The 15,384-nt window shown below is 36.8% G+C and overlaps 1 protein-coding gene across 5 annotated transcripts in view; it reads left to right on the forward strand.

The window, feature by feature from the left end:
- The window catches only part of RALGPS2 (Ral GEF with PH domain and SH3 binding motif 2), a 130,513-nt gene that overhangs the window by 99,922 nt on the left and 15,207 nt on the right, over positions 1-15,384 (forward strand). For 4 of the 5 annotated variants that reach the window (XM_030493818.1, XM_030493819.1, XM_030493820.1 and 1 more), the window contains 3 exons: positions 734-885; positions 11,324-11,378; positions 15,018-15,095. In XM_030493818.1, the coding sequence (XP_030349678.1) occupies positions 734-885; positions 11,324-11,378; positions 15,018-15,095 (285 nt within the window). The remainder of the gene's footprint in view (positions 1-733; positions 886-11,323; positions 11,379-15,017; positions 15,096-15,384) is intronic. The other variant, XM_030493823.2, reaches the window with a different exon arrangement.

Consider the following 15,384-nt stretch of genomic DNA (forward strand, 5'->3'; position numbering starts at 1 on the left):
CGCTTAAAGACCAATTTGTGGCAAGAGAGCAAGCTCAGAACTATGATGGTAGTATCCCAGCCAAAGAGAATTAGTCAAAATAAGACTCTGCAGCTTGTTATGGTGATAAGAATAGCCAATGAGTTAGCCAGAATAGGCTCTTTGTGAATGCCAAAACTGTCACTTATAGCAACTCAATGCTGGTGTAATTCTTTCAAATTCAAACTGAAATAATTGCTTTATCAGTATTTTTAAGGTGAGACCTCTGTTGTAGACTTCATATAACTTCTTACAGCAATGGCTTCAGGGTTTTTTTCTATATAAGTGTACTTCTAATTGATACCTTGATCGTTAAATTATGAATTCCCTTGTTCTCTTCTCAAAATGCAAGATCGTAGATATTTAGTAATTTATGTCTTAACTTATACTGTACTGTGTAAGTTTACCTTTAATGAGCTAGAATGCAATTCTGAATTTCAATTATGGATGTGTTACACAAGGACAAAAATATCTTCAGATGTTGAAAGTAATTTTTAAAGTACTTCTGGCTTTCTCTTTGCTCCAAGTGTGCTGTGCAATTTTAAGCCTAGCAATACCTATAGATAATATAATTCATGCACATTTGTCTATGACTTGAGTGATGATTTAGATTGGTATTTGGAACACATTGCATGCAACCCTTCAAGATGTTAAAGCAACAACTTGTGAAATGTATCAAAGATAACGTTGTAACAATTTTATCCTTCATTTCTAGTTTCATACACAAAATGAATACAGCTGAATTTAAAAGCGCAACATTCCCCAACGCAGGACCAAGGCACCTACTGGATGACAGCGTCATGGAGCCTCATGTCCCATCCCGAGGACAGGCAGAAAGCTCTACCCTTTCTAGTGGAATTTCAATAGGTAGGAACTGTAAACATGCCTGTGCAGTACATGATCTTTTAAAAGATTTTAGCATGAGTAGTTGGTGATTGTACAAGAGAGGTACTATTCTAGAATACCAATTCTATTTTAGAACAAATTTGAGAAATGTAGGTGAAGGGCAGCATAATTTATACAGCATGAACTGACAAATTATAAAGAAGCAGATTTTTTTAATGGGTTTTTTTTGTATCCTCTTTAATGATACAACCTCTGATACTCCTTTTCCTTGATGGAGGTGGAGGGAAGTGCAGGGCACCTATTCTCTCTGCATGTCTGTCTTTCCTCCTTCCCCCTCCCCAATCAATGCAAATTAAAAATGTCTCATCGTAGAATTTCTGTTTAAAATGCCATACCCAGTTGACAGAATTGTAAAATGCTGACAGTCTTCAAGAGCGTGATTTCTAAATACTCCTGACTTTTGTCAGGAGTAGATAGCAGTGTAACTTTCAGATACTTCAAAATGTCAGAATCTACTTCATTTTGGTAAGTTGTTTTCAAATGTTTAGAGTATTATTCTTTTGAGAACTTCTGCTTCCTGAGTTTCTTACGTGATGACAGTTGCTCTTTTTTCCTGTTCTGCACAGATCCTCAAAGTGGATGGAGGGCAGGGCAAGTGCTTCTCAGAGCCACCTAATTGCAGCCAGGGTTGAGAAATGAAGCTATCACAGTCCTTTTTCTCAAAATTATTAGTTTGATAGAATTCAACAGTATTCAGCTTTTATGCATTTATGGTAATCTTTTTGTAGTGCTACGCATTCCTTTGGAGAACTTAATTTTAAAAAGCAGGTTTGGTTTTTAGCCTTCATGGAGAGGAACAAGGTCACACAGCTTCAAATTATGCTGTTTTCAGAAGCTGTTCGTGTATTTTCTCGAGGAGAAGGCCATATTCTGAACAAACATTAAATACAGTTTTCATGTGGGAAAAGTCGAGTATCAAGAGATGATAATTTTAAAAAATTACAGTAATAAGTAAAACTGTGGAACTGCCTTAGACCAAAGTAGTTTGAACCTATTCACATCAGACAGCTTCCACTGTTAAATGTGCACTGCCGCTCTCTGCTTTCTGCAGGTTTTCTGCTGTGGCAAAGTTTGGCATTTCAAGATCAACCAGCAGGAATGGTAGTTATAATAGGCATACTGACAGCTTGCATTCTCCGAGATTGCACAGTACAGGAGAACTAAACTTTTGTCACCTTTGTGAAGATGCAGCAATGGCCTTTTCTCAGTGCAGTTTTTTTCTGATATAAGTTGTTTACCTCCATTAGAGCCTAGCAGGGAAGGTTTGCAGAGCTCACAAGCAGTTTTTTGTGAGGTACAATTAAGAACCAGTTGTCATCTAGACATTTTGGAGAATACAAGGTTTTTCTACTTTGACTTTTCTCTGAAATTTTTCAAGTCTGTTCTCTTGCTCAGCTCAGGCATGACCCTATCGACTTGTAGTCACTCGTAGAGTGATGTAGTCCCTCTTAGTGGTTGGAAGTCTTACAAAGAGAAGACTTTTATAAATCACCTGTAAAGTGGCTACCTGATGTATTTTGTGTAAGATCAGCATTTGTGGTTAGAACTTCCACTTTCATTCTCTTCCACCTCCAGCCACCCCATACTCAGATACTTCAGTTTTATCACTTTTTTGACAGTTTAGCATCATAGCTATTTTTGCTGCTTCTTGATTATGAAAATTTGAATGGCACAAGAGATTAGCAGAGGTGCTAGAAATACGTATGAAGGAAGAGAGTAAGTTCTGGAGGCTTGTAGTATCTATTACTGATGAATTCTTGGAAATGTAAGTTGTCTGGCATTCTGTATTGCTGCTTCATCAGGATTTAAGAAAGATGATTGAAGCTGCTAAGTTCTTCCACCATGTTTGAAGTAGTCTGTTTACTCAGTACTTGGAAATAGTACGGTCACTGCAACAGAGAGGAGGTTTACAGTATTCTACAGCACAACTTCAAAAGACAGTCAAGAAAACTTCTTCTGAATGTGTGTACTGAAAAGTGTTATTCCTCACCTTGCCCATAAATGTAGATTTACAGCTGTTGCTCTAGAAACAGGACTACCTGTTTCTAGAAACAGCCTACATGGGACTTAACATTTTGGATAAATGATCCCTTTTCAAAACACAGACAGTGTTTCTGATATGCCAGCACCTTGAATGTGACCTTAAAGACAACTGTAATACTACTTTAAATCACTTGTGTTTTGAGGGCTCAGGGGTGTTCAGACCTTTCCAATCCTTTCATATTGGAGGATGTGATATAATCTGCTGCTACATCAAATATCAAAAAAGCAGCAGTGTAACAGCAGTGACTATAGGATTTACGCAGCACTGTATCGTTACAAAGCTTTATCTAAATCATTAGAGCATGTGAGTTAATGCTTTTTTTCCAGGCCTTGTGTTTTGAGTTGCCTTTGCTGTTAACAGATTAGTGTAGTCCATTTACAGTTCAGTAAAACAATTTATAGGCATGTTATGAAGATTCGTTAGAGTACTGTTTCTTTTCCACTGGTGAACACACTTAACTTCTTCAGATACATCAGGAGTCTTCCACTTGGATTTCTTCAATTATTCCTGTGATAGAAGCTTTCAATCTGTGATAGAGATCAGTTAGAGCTCAGGTTTGAGATTGATGGCTAGATGAAGTTTTGTTCTGTGTCTCTAAATTCAAGTGACGATGGACAGTTTTGATTTTGTTCTGCAAAAGACTGGTGATCCATTCTGGGAATGGGGCACAGCATACAAATTTTTTACATCTATGTAACTAATCTTTCAGATATGAAGGCTATGCTAAGTGTGTATTTTTCTTTACAATGATTGATTCCTACAGCAGCAGCAATGCAGAAAGTGAGCCAGGTATGGGATTTCCTGAAAACAGGCCAATCTGTAACATGGCAGCCATGATCAGAGATCTGTATGAGATTCTTTTCTTAATTTCAGGGTCTGCAGCCTGATTGTGTGCATAAAACACATTCTGGAAAAACATAGAACTCAAAAGAAATTAAATATATTGTCCCTGTTATATTAATTTCTTGTGCTTTGGTCAAAACAGTTTTTGTTCCTAGAACAATGAGAAAGTTTTCAGTTGACGGTCATTTTTTATGCTAGAGTAAGGAAGATGTACAGCTGGTTCTATTGCCATTTTACTTTATAGCATAGCTGCTTGTTATCTAAACAGAAGTGAGAAATCTTCTAGCAGTGCCAAAGCTATCCTTATTAGAGGGAAGAAACACTTGACCAGTTGTATGTACAATATCAGATGGGAAATGTTCTCTTGAATTCAGGAATGTAATAAGAGGAAATAGTCTCTTCTAAGTTCTAGACATTCATAATTTAGACAGCTGTAATTTAGCTCTTTATAATCATACAGAGATTTTGATATCTTCAAAGATATGATTCATCTCATTCTTAGGTGGGTGGCTAAAAAGAGGTTATATGACTTGGGTCTGAAATCCCCACTTTATTTTGTCTGAGAAGAGACTTTTGACAGATAACACACGAAAATACATACAGATGAATACTGCTGAAAATAGGTCTGGTTTTGTGCAGACAATCCAGAATACTTGCTTTTAGTAAATTGGGACAGATGCTTTTACTTTGCCATGAAAATTCATTGAGAACCCCTCCTACTTGCTATCAGTAAGTCTTGAAGCTACAAGATAGTTCTGTTTTGTGATACCTCCATTTTGGTGGGGTCACTGTATACACTCTTTCAAAAGAGTGAGCTTGCCCTTCTGAGGTCTTAGCATTGCTCGTGGCTGGGTTGAGGGAACCACCTACACCTGCATTCTCCTGGGTGTATTTGTCTGCTGTGACCTCCTCGCCTAAAAGTAGGATAAATTAAGATGCTTTTACTAGATCGTGGTTCCACTCAGAAATAGCTTGAAACTTCCTTTTATTCATGTTTTTCTTCAGAATACATGTTTTTCTAATGCCCGTGGTTTTTCTTATACTTTTTAAGTGTTCTTTGCTTGCTAAAGTGTACTCTGAAGCGTATTTGCAGCAATGTTAAGCTCAATTAATGTTCTCAGAATTTTTGTGTTTCCACAATTTCTTACAATTTGGCTCAGCTGTGTTACTGAATTTCTTCTCTGAACCTGAATTTGTTTACAATGGCTAATTGTCCAAATAAAGCTGTAGAGGTAAAGGGACAATGTAAAATAGACCCCTGTTTCACGTATTGCTTCTGTGTGGCTTTTCTCCTCTTACAGCACCTAATGTATGGGTTGCAAAGTAATTTTGCTTAGAAGGTGTTGGGGTTTTTTTAAGGGTGCAGTCTGACATGTATACCACTAAAGAATAGATGTTGAGGTATGAACACAGAAACGCTCAGCTGAAATTGAGGAGGTAATTTTAGGTATTTAAAAAAATCAAAGAAAACACATGAATGGATTGTGTTTGTAGCATTGTTGAATGCAAATTCTGTTCTAACTTTGCAGTGTTTTCTTACTCAAACTATTTCTTGTCTACCACTTATTTTTCCTAATCTACAATGATATGGATGAAAGCTCTGAAAAACTAAGGCTCTTGAACATTTGCCTTCATTTGTGTGTTCCAACCACTTAAGAATATCTTGAGTCTTTATTCTAATGCAATCAAAGAAATTAATGCTGCAGAGTCAAAGAAAGGTATTTTAAATCGGTGTGAGTTAATGTAAGAAAGTGCCTTTGTAAGAACATTTTCAAACCTAAGCTGGCATAAAATGCATACAAGAATATCAGCATTTTAATGAATTCCTCCATTAAGTCACCATCTTGAAGTACTTGAATTCTACAAGGGATTATATTTCTCTTTAAATAAACAAAGTGTAGGTGTAGGTATACAGTGTATGCATTTACTTTCAGGTTTTTGGCAGCCTATACAGTAAGGAAGAACTCTACACAGCCAATGTTTGTTTGATTCCTTACCCTGTAGTGGACTGTTCAGGTGCTTAAGACTGATTCATCAACAGTTTGCATCAGAAGATCAAAGTTTGGGTAGGGTTTCAGGCAGAAGAAATGTGATTGGGGTTTTTATATTCCATTTAAATAAGTATATAGGTATCTGCCTCTTGGCCTAAATGTGGGTACCCTGCTTTGCTATTGTGTACTACTGCCCTATTAGTGATAGGGTAAATGTAAAAGCCGAATAGTACTTCAGGTTAAAATTGCACATGTAAGTGCTTGGATATGAGAGAAGAAGAGGGATATACAGGAGTTCTAGCACTCTATTGCTTCCCCAATCCTTATTAGTGTTGTTTGGTCCAAGGCATGTGCTCTGAGTGTTTTGCAATTGATGTAGTTGCAGAAACCCCCTGTTTCTGCCCCATCTTTATCCATTTGGTTATTTGCTCTTGTTTGTTTTTCACGAATCAGTGATGGTGTTTAAAGTTTGTGTTGATTCTCTGACATTATCTTGCTTGGGTCATTTGCAGGTCTTCACACCATTCTTAGTTAACTAGCAAGCCGAAGTTGAGCTATTTAAACTTTACTGTACAATAGCTAAATGGTAACTAACTAGTAGAATATGATGAGGATTTTTGGTATGGTCATAGGCTCAACAAGGCAGAACATAACTTTTAGGGCATGGAGTCCATCTCTGTGATGTTAGCTGGGCTGTATTGTGCTATGGCAATTCATGTTCAGGTCTTTTGGCCAATTTTTTGTGTTTTCACATTTAAATTTCAAGCTCTACCAGGTCAGTCACCAGCTATGGTTACTAGTAGTCTGGAAACACTGTGTAACTGAAACCAAGAGAGTGTCAGTTGCAGATTTGAGAAGGGGAAAGAATTTTTAGTCTGAATAGTTTTTAAACTCTTTGGGTTGGTTTGTTTATATTAACACCTGTTTAACTTTGGGGACCAACTTCTGGATAAAGGAAGCCTGTGTTACATGTTCAGTATCCTCAGACTTTCGGCAATGCGTGGATACCATGACCAGGGGTATGCAATGGTATAGGCATTCCCTATCACATAACTAGGAACCTAGCAGCACGCTGTTTGTGTGGCTGTAGCATAGATATATTTATATGCATCTACAGTGCAAACAGAAAATTCATGTTGGTATTCAGCTGCAGTACTGGGGCTCTGTGTAAACAATCCTGAAACTTCTCAGATATCATCATTGCTGTTATTCCTAAGGTAGGAAAAAGCCTTCATGTTAAGTATTAAAGATTAAACACAACTCTGATATACTTTTTCTAAATCCTGTGCAAGAAATTTTAAATTTTATTAGCAATAAAGAAAACTAGCAAGATAGTGGTTTGTCACATGGCTTCTTACATAAAGCCATACTTTGTGTAGAACATTACTTAATAGAAAGGACTTACGCTACCTAGGATTTGTTAGTAAGTTTAACTGAAGACCAACTTGAGGTTGTTGGAAAAACTCAAATATTGAGTACGTACTTGAGAAGAATTTAAGAAGGTGATATATTTTTAGAGCACTAAATGAATGAAATATTTCCAGATGAAATGATAGTCAAATAGTGCACTTAATGTTTAAACAGAATTTGGCTAGACATCTAACTTTTACTAAGTTAAAAACAGCTCCTTTCACTTCTGTTTGGTTTTGAAGGGAGGGATGTAATGTATATTCTTTTGGGGAAAGGGATTTTTTTAGTATGAGAACTTTTGTTGTGCAAAAAAATCCCCTAGAGTTTTTTAGAATCTAAAAGCTCCTGTTAAAGATGGTCTATGTAGATGTTAGATGTCAACATGTCAAATGCTAAAATTCAACCTTTTCTAGGTTTTTGTTACGACTTTTTAAAACCTGTGTAGGCATCAACATAAATATTAAATCAATAACTGTGATATTTGGCCCACTTTTTTCCAAATTAACATTGTTTTTTAAAGTGTAATTGGCAAATTCTGTATATATTAAACTTTTTAAATTAAACTTTTTTTTTATGAATCCTCCAAATTAGTGTAAGTTTTATAAGTGTACTGATATTGTAACAAGGATTATCACTTTCTAAAAGATAAGCTCAGCTCTTTTGCTCTAGATTGTTTTGCAATTTTAGAAAGGGAACACAAGCTTTTAAATCTTCCTGTTCAGAGTACTTTGTACTGTGTTGTATTCCTGTTAATATAAAGGTAAGTCTATGCAGTAATAAGGAAATAAATAAGATTCTAAGTGTCCCTAATAACTTCAGAGTTGGCTGGATGACTAGGGAAACAGGAATTACTGCACCATTTTGCAGGACAGACTGCTCCAAGTATCAACAAGGAAAATTTCATTACCTGTAAGGAAAACCTTTTTTACAACCAGGTTGTGAAACACAGTAACAGGTTACTCAGAGAAACTGTAGACTCTGCCTCCCTGAAGAACAACACTAGATGAGGCCCTCAGCAATATGATCAATATATAGGTTTGTTTGCACCAGAATGTTGGACCAGATGACCTCTCAAGGTCCCTTTGAGCCAGAATTATTACAAAATTCATGAATAGTTGTGCTGGTTTTCCCTGAGATAGTTTTCTTAACAGTAGCAAGTATGGGGCTATGTTTTGGATTTGTGATGGAAACAGTGTGGAGAATTCAGGGATGCTGAGTAGTACTTACATAGGGTCAAGGCCTTTTCTGCTTCTCACACAGCCCCACCAGTGAGTTGGCTGGGGGTGCACTGGAAGCTGGGAGAGGACATAGCTGGGACAGCTGACCCAAGGGGTATTCCATACCATATGATGCCATGCTCAGTATATAAAGCTGGGGGAAGAAAGAGGAAGCAGGGGATCCTGGGGATGGCTGAACACCTGCCTGCTGGTAGGAAGTAGTGGATGAATTCCTTGTTTCACTTTGCTTGCACACGTGGCTTTTGCTTTACCTCTTAAGCTGTCTTTATCTCAACCCAGGAGTCTTTGCACTTTTATTCTTGTTTGGGAGAGTGAGCAAGCGGCTTTGTGGTGCTTAGTTGCCAGCTGGGGTTAAACCATGACAGTAGGCTAAGCTATAGAAACAAATAGGAGAGCCTCTCCATTTTGACAGGTCCAAATCAGGCCTTCTTAGAAACAGTCCAGGACCTGCACGTACTAGAGTACTGCGTTTGCTTAGAATAATGCAGTCTGTGCCTTGGTTTGTTGCAAGTGCCCCAGATAGTAGCATTAGTTATTCACTTCCTGATCATCCTATTCTCTCATTTCTGCTCCTTGGTGTTTAGATGGCTCAAGAAACTCACTCATGTCTTCACAACAGGCCAGGGTGTTGGATTCTCTTTCTTAAGAAATCATCATACTTGAAGCTTACCTTCGTAATTGTCATTCTACCTCTTAAAAGTATACTCTCCTTCAAAGGGTCTTCCTCAAAAACAGTCACCGCGGAGGTCTTACCCAAAATACTTCTTTAAAGTTGTTCCTGCATTCTCTCACATCTGATTCTGTCTTTTCATCCCCAAATGATGTTAATTGTTTGAAGAGACCATGGTGCTAGTCAGATGTAAACTCTGCTGAACAGAACTTGTGATTATTTTTATAGTAACTTTTTTCTCTCCTGCCTTGTTGCACTAGAATGGCTGCTGATAAATTTATGCAGTCAGTCAATGGAATAAGAACACTTACGCAACTGTAGTAACTGTGGCTCTTTGATACTTGTCCTCACAGCTACAGAGGAAGTATAAGTCTCAAAAGTAGAAGTAACTGTAGTTTTCTTTTATGGACAAGCTATCTGCTGCTGTAACCTTTTAAGTAGTCGAATAGTTAAGGATCTATGATCTGAGAATGTAAGTACTAAAAATCTTAAAGATGCTTCTAGAAAATAATTAGTCACCTGTTAAGTATTCCCCTTTTTGCAGACCTTTATGCCTAGCTTAGCAGCCAGTAGCTTCACCAGAACATCACTTTTATGTGTTGTTTATCTACTGCTATACAAGTCCCTTTTACTGTAATGTTAGTGTGAACTAGGTTAGGCCCTTCCTTAGGAAAAGTTCAGGATAAGCTGAGACCAAATTATCTATTACCCCTTAGAGATCCTGTTAATATGAGGATGTTGAGCTAATGTTTAGAAAAGAGGCATCTAGGTTGAGTCAGCTGGCAGTTAAAGGCACATACTTTCTCTTGGATTTTCCACAGAGAACTTCCATCCGTGCTGAGATTTTAATGGCTCTTTGCTGGAATTACTGCTGCTGTGCATGAATTTTTATTGCCTCCACCTTTACTCTATGTTTACTCAGTGGACCTGTAGACTTACTTTTGTACAGTTTAGCTTTATTCTTCAGGGCACCACCTGTTCCCTGCTGATTTTCTGTGTAAAATTACAGGTAACTTTCTCCCATTTTCAGCCTTTGTTTGTCTGAGAGAACCCTTAGGTAACATGCGCTGATTCAGACTTTTTGTCTAGATTGTTTTTTGGTGGGGTTTTTTTGGTGGGGATTTTTTTGGGGTTTGGGGGGGTGTTTGTTTTGGTTTTCAGTTTGAAAATCATTGTAAATCCATTAATCTTTTTGTATATGGTATTCAGGAGGTAGAGCAAGCAAGCTGTCAAGTTAGTGTGCCAAAAGGAAGGCTTTTAGGAGTGAGTGACATAGAATTAGGCTGAAACTGAGGAGTTGGGGTTGTCTGGAGCCAAAACCGTACGTTGGCTTGAAGTGGAGGGCAAAGACGGTAGCTGGCATGGGAAACTGCTCTGGTCTGAAAGGTAAACAGCTAGCAAGACAACAGCTCGCGCATTGTTTATAGTACAGGTAGTTACTGAAGTTACTGAGTTCTGTTAACAGTATTCCTATACTGATGTATATATGCTGATTTTTTTTTTTTTTTTCTTAACAATATGGCAGATAACTGCCTTATGTCTGTATTTAAATATTAATTTTCAGGCTGATAGGATTTACTATACTTGTAAAGATAGTGTGTTATTTATGGACCTGCCATGAGTGACTGCATTGGATATTTGGATTTTGTCGTTTTCGTCTACTTTTTTAAAATAAAGAATACTTGCAGAAACATTGAATTATTTTGTGAAGCACAGAAAGAAAAAATACTGTTGTGATCTGATATAGTAATTGGGAGATAGCTTTAAAAAGTTGTTCAAGGCTTCTAAATCAGGAAAGCCTTCTAATGTATTGAAGAGTCAGCAAAGAGTTTGCACTACTGTGAATTTGCACTTCTGTCATGACAATGTTTGTCTTCCTAAAGAATTATTAAAATAAATGACCTTTCTTTTTAAATGCTTTTTGTATTAATCAGACAAATGTGCATTTAGGATGTTCTTTAAATTTTGAAAGTGCTTTTCCCATTTATTAGCACTTCTTTTCTTCAACTTCCTAATGTGCATCTGTCCCTTCAAATCTCTACCTCAGTTTACGTCAAATTCCTAAAGCAAATCCTTGTACTATTTTAGTGAAGTGTTTTTTTATGCATTTGATCTTAAATAAAATGAGTAGAAACAGACATAAGTGAAATAGATGGATTGTAGATGTTGAAATAAGCTATCATTCATTCTTGTCTTTTTCAAGGTAGTAGTGATGGTTCTGAACTCAGTGAAGAGACCTCCTGGCCTGCGTTTGAAAGGTAAGAAAAACTGCCACTCAGAACCTGCATTTCTCTAGTTAGACCTTACTTACAGTTTTTCACTCAGTCCTGAGAATTATGCTTTATTTTAGTGATCTAGAGATTTTCTGTATGTAAGAATATTAATAAACTGTAGTAATGTCACTGGATCTGGTAAAGCAGTAGAGATGTACCTTCTGCTCACTACTAGTTAATAGGGATTTTGTCTAATTGGGTGCTTACTTATTGCACACATACTTCTAAATAGCTCAACCAGAGTACCATTAACCCCCCAAATGATTTTTCTGGTTTTATATATTTGTGTATCTTATGTGTTATGTTCGTATGACTTATCTGCTTTTCATTTTCACTTTCCCTAAGTTACTTCATCCGTTCTTCGTCCCTTTGTTCTTGTCATTGACACTGTCACCTGTTTTCTCTCTCATCTGCTCTTCACTTCATTGTTGCTTGCCCTTGTGTTACATGGGAAAACACAAAAATGCCCCTTGCTGTTTTTGTGGTCTAGAATTGACATTTTGCTCCTTATCCAATACCTGCAAATGCTCAGGTGACACTGACCGCTTCAATCCTTTCCCATGTTGTATTTGAGAATGTGGAAAAAGACTAACAGCTGTAGTTTTACATAGTAACAGTTGGAAATTTCATCTTCCCACAGCTGAGTTAAGATGCGCAATACAGTGTGTAGTTTCCCTCTATAATTCAATTTCAGGTAATCCATCAGCTTCAGAGTTGCCATGGATGAATTTTTCTACCGTGCTTTGAAGACATCTTTTGTAGAAATTTTTGTCAAAGAACATTCTCTTTATAGTTGGGAACTGTTACCACAAACCTTATATTCTGCTTGAATTCATTGAAGCAGTTGAAGTTCTGCGTTAACTTTTTGGAAGAAATCTTTGAAAATCTCTGTGTCAAAGGTGAACTCTTTGATATTTCATGAGATAAATATGATTACATATATGAAGAAATGCCCTTATGATTCCATTATGTAAGCAATAAGAACGTTCCATATGAGCATAGAAAGAAAAATTGATCAGAAAGAAAATTTCTAACTTCTGTGATGCAACTTGCAACATTCAGAAGGTTTTCTTGCTTTTCCTTCCCTGCTGCCTTATGGAATTAATCAAGTTCAATCATTTTTCAAAGCTAAAAAGTTATATGGAAAAACCTTAGACAAAATGATGAACTGAAGTGCTTTTACCTCAGTAGCATAAGAAACTTAAAAATCTTAGTAAGCATTAGGCTTCAGCTCCAGAATTTTTGCATGGACTTCTGAGACAAAGCAGAGGTTTTCATCCCTATTCTAATGAGAACTGGCTGGCCCAGACTCTCCCTAGTTAAAAGGTTTGCTTCATCTCAGACAATTACATCAGAAGATTCCTCCTCCAAATCCAACTTACCTTCAGTACTTTCTTTTCTTCTGAGAGAGCTCTTTGAGAACTCAGTTTGAAGTTGCATGTTTTTCAGGGTGAGTTTTCTTGCCTGCTTCCAGGGAGAGGGTTTGGGTTCCTCACAGACGTTCAAAACATCGTGTGTGAAATTCCTAGAGATACACAACAACCTTGTGTCTGTTCCTTGATGAAGCACGTTTTGGAATATAATAGGTAATACGCTGACATGCAAATGTTAAAATTCAAGTTAACTCAAGAGGGTGTCTCTCGAGTCTTGATCTATACAGTGGATTTCCATTGTTGTAAAAGAGTCTAAGTGAGGGAGAAGCGTTAGTTATCTGGAATGAACAGCTACTGACAAAATTGGGATATGTTCAGTGTTACTAATGACTACTTCCTATGCAGTGTCAGTGAGAATTCAATATTTCCCAGTGATTTCGGAACAGGATCTTTGGGTAGGAGGACTTAAGAGGAAAAAATAAGATACTCCACACACACATTCCCCATGTGACAGAAAGAATTGTAACAAATATTCTTGATTTTCCTGGCCCTCCTGTTGTTTGTAACTGGAAAGTGCAGAAAGAGTGAGAAGCAGAGTCACTGATTCTTTAAGTGCAACAGAAACTTAGTTTGAACCTTGAGAGTTTTCAGCATTGGGGTGCCCCCTGAGGCTAGTCAAAATTACTAGAAGGACTTTTAATTCCAAGTCTTGACAGTTATAATGTATTAAGGGCAGTATACTAAGTGGCACTTCAGTTTCACTGGTTGTCATCCTGAGTGTCCCTGAATAATTTCGCTGAAATAACATGAATCCAAGAGCGATAGCCTTCTTGTTATGCAAAAAAAACCAACAAACAAACCAAACTTAAAGGTAAGAAGAAAACATACTTCATTTGCATGAAATATATATGTACACACAAATATACAGCTCATACTACCTTTTTTCCTTCAACTGAATTACTGTTTTAGTTGTCTACATCTTGAATGTATTTTTTAAAATATTGATAAATTTGAAGATATAGTTATGTTGAAAAACAAATGATGGCAAATTCTGGGATAGATTAGTAGATCATAATTCATTAGTATCTTTTAGATAATTCTTCCTGCAACAAAGGCAATAGTTTGAGCTGGTTAAAAAAAAAAAAAAAAAAAAAAAGGTTAAAATGACAAAACCAAACAGAAATACCCCTCATTCTTCTTGTTTAATGCTGCTGACCTTTACTGTATCCCTTCTTTAAGCCTCTTTTGTCTGCTGTATGCTATTCTGAGTTCAGACTGAAACATGAAAATGCTACTTGTTCAGGTTTCCCATTCTGAGAAATACTGCCATGTCTATTTCCAGCTAATGCAAAGCCCCTCTCACAGGTGACAGATTGTTAGATTTATACTATGTAGGAGATTTTGCCTGCAAAATTCTCTTAGGCTTGTACTTAACTGCCTTAACTTGTACTTAACTTGCCTGCTTCTGTGGAATTAGAGCTGATTTTAAATCTTCCAGCATAATACAAGCAACTAGAAAAACACAACAAATAGGTGAGGACAAAGTGCCTGTGCTTTTGTTAAATTGAACTCAGTTGACAAAGGAATCTGATCCAGAATAACAAGATTCGGTAAAGTGAGGCAGAATTCAAAATGCAGGTCTAGAACACAATTCTTGACTAGGGATAACAGTATAGATCAGGATAAGGACTAAAATGTGAATCTTATAGGTAAAGTTTAAAGCTTATGTGAATTGGAGAATCAAAATATTGCTTAGCTTATTTCAGTGTTACTTAATACAACTGTATTTTAAACAGGCATATTTTGACAGTGTTTTTGATTCCTTTCAGCCCAACATCTTGTGTTTGTGCATACTCATAGAAGTCAACCATTTTTTTTGTAGTGACATCTAAAGTCAGAATGGTTACTTTACGTTGACTGCATCTCTACAAACTAGATACAGACTTTGCTTTCAAAATGTGTTATTCTCTCTGCCAGTGAAACACTTCAATATTATTCAATATTCAATATTACATTGAAACACTTCAATATTACAAGTTCTGACAAAGAGAACATCTGATGAAATTAAAAAACAACATAGTATCTACCTCTGCATGCATTTTTCTAAATAAAATTATCCTCTGTTTCTTATGTGAATGAAGTGGCTTTGTGATCTGCACACACAAAAAAATACTATGCTGTTTTAGCAGTCGTGCTGTTTGTGTGAATAAAAGTATATGTAATACGTACAATTTATAATGGAATTCAACAGGAAGAGGTTGTACCATTCCCTCGGTCCGGGAACAAGAGTGTCACGAAATGGCTATCGAGGCCACATGAAGGCCAGCAGGTACAATCTCCACTGCACACAGAGGTGTCAAACTTTCCCCTCTGGTGCTGGTGATTTGGTTTGGTTTAATAATTAAGTGGGTGTTTTCTGATGTTATGTTTCTAACTTATATGTCAAAATAAAGGTAGAGACATTCTTCAGACTTGAAGCTTTCCTCTTCTGTGACTTAATCTGTATGACCATATGGGCTTTTGTTCATTCCAGTCTGCAAATCCAAGTTCTGAACCATTGGATCTTTGTATCTAGCCTTAAAGATGTTTTACCAGAGGTAGCTTTCTAACTGCGTGCC

The sequence above is a fragment of the Strigops habroptila genome, chromosome 8, assembly GCF_004027225.2.
Source record: "Strigops habroptila isolate Jane chromosome 8, bStrHab1.2.pri, whole genome shotgun sequence".
NCBI classification, from domain to species: domain Eukaryota; kingdom Metazoa; phylum Chordata; class Aves; order Psittaciformes; family Psittacidae; genus Strigops; species Strigops habroptila.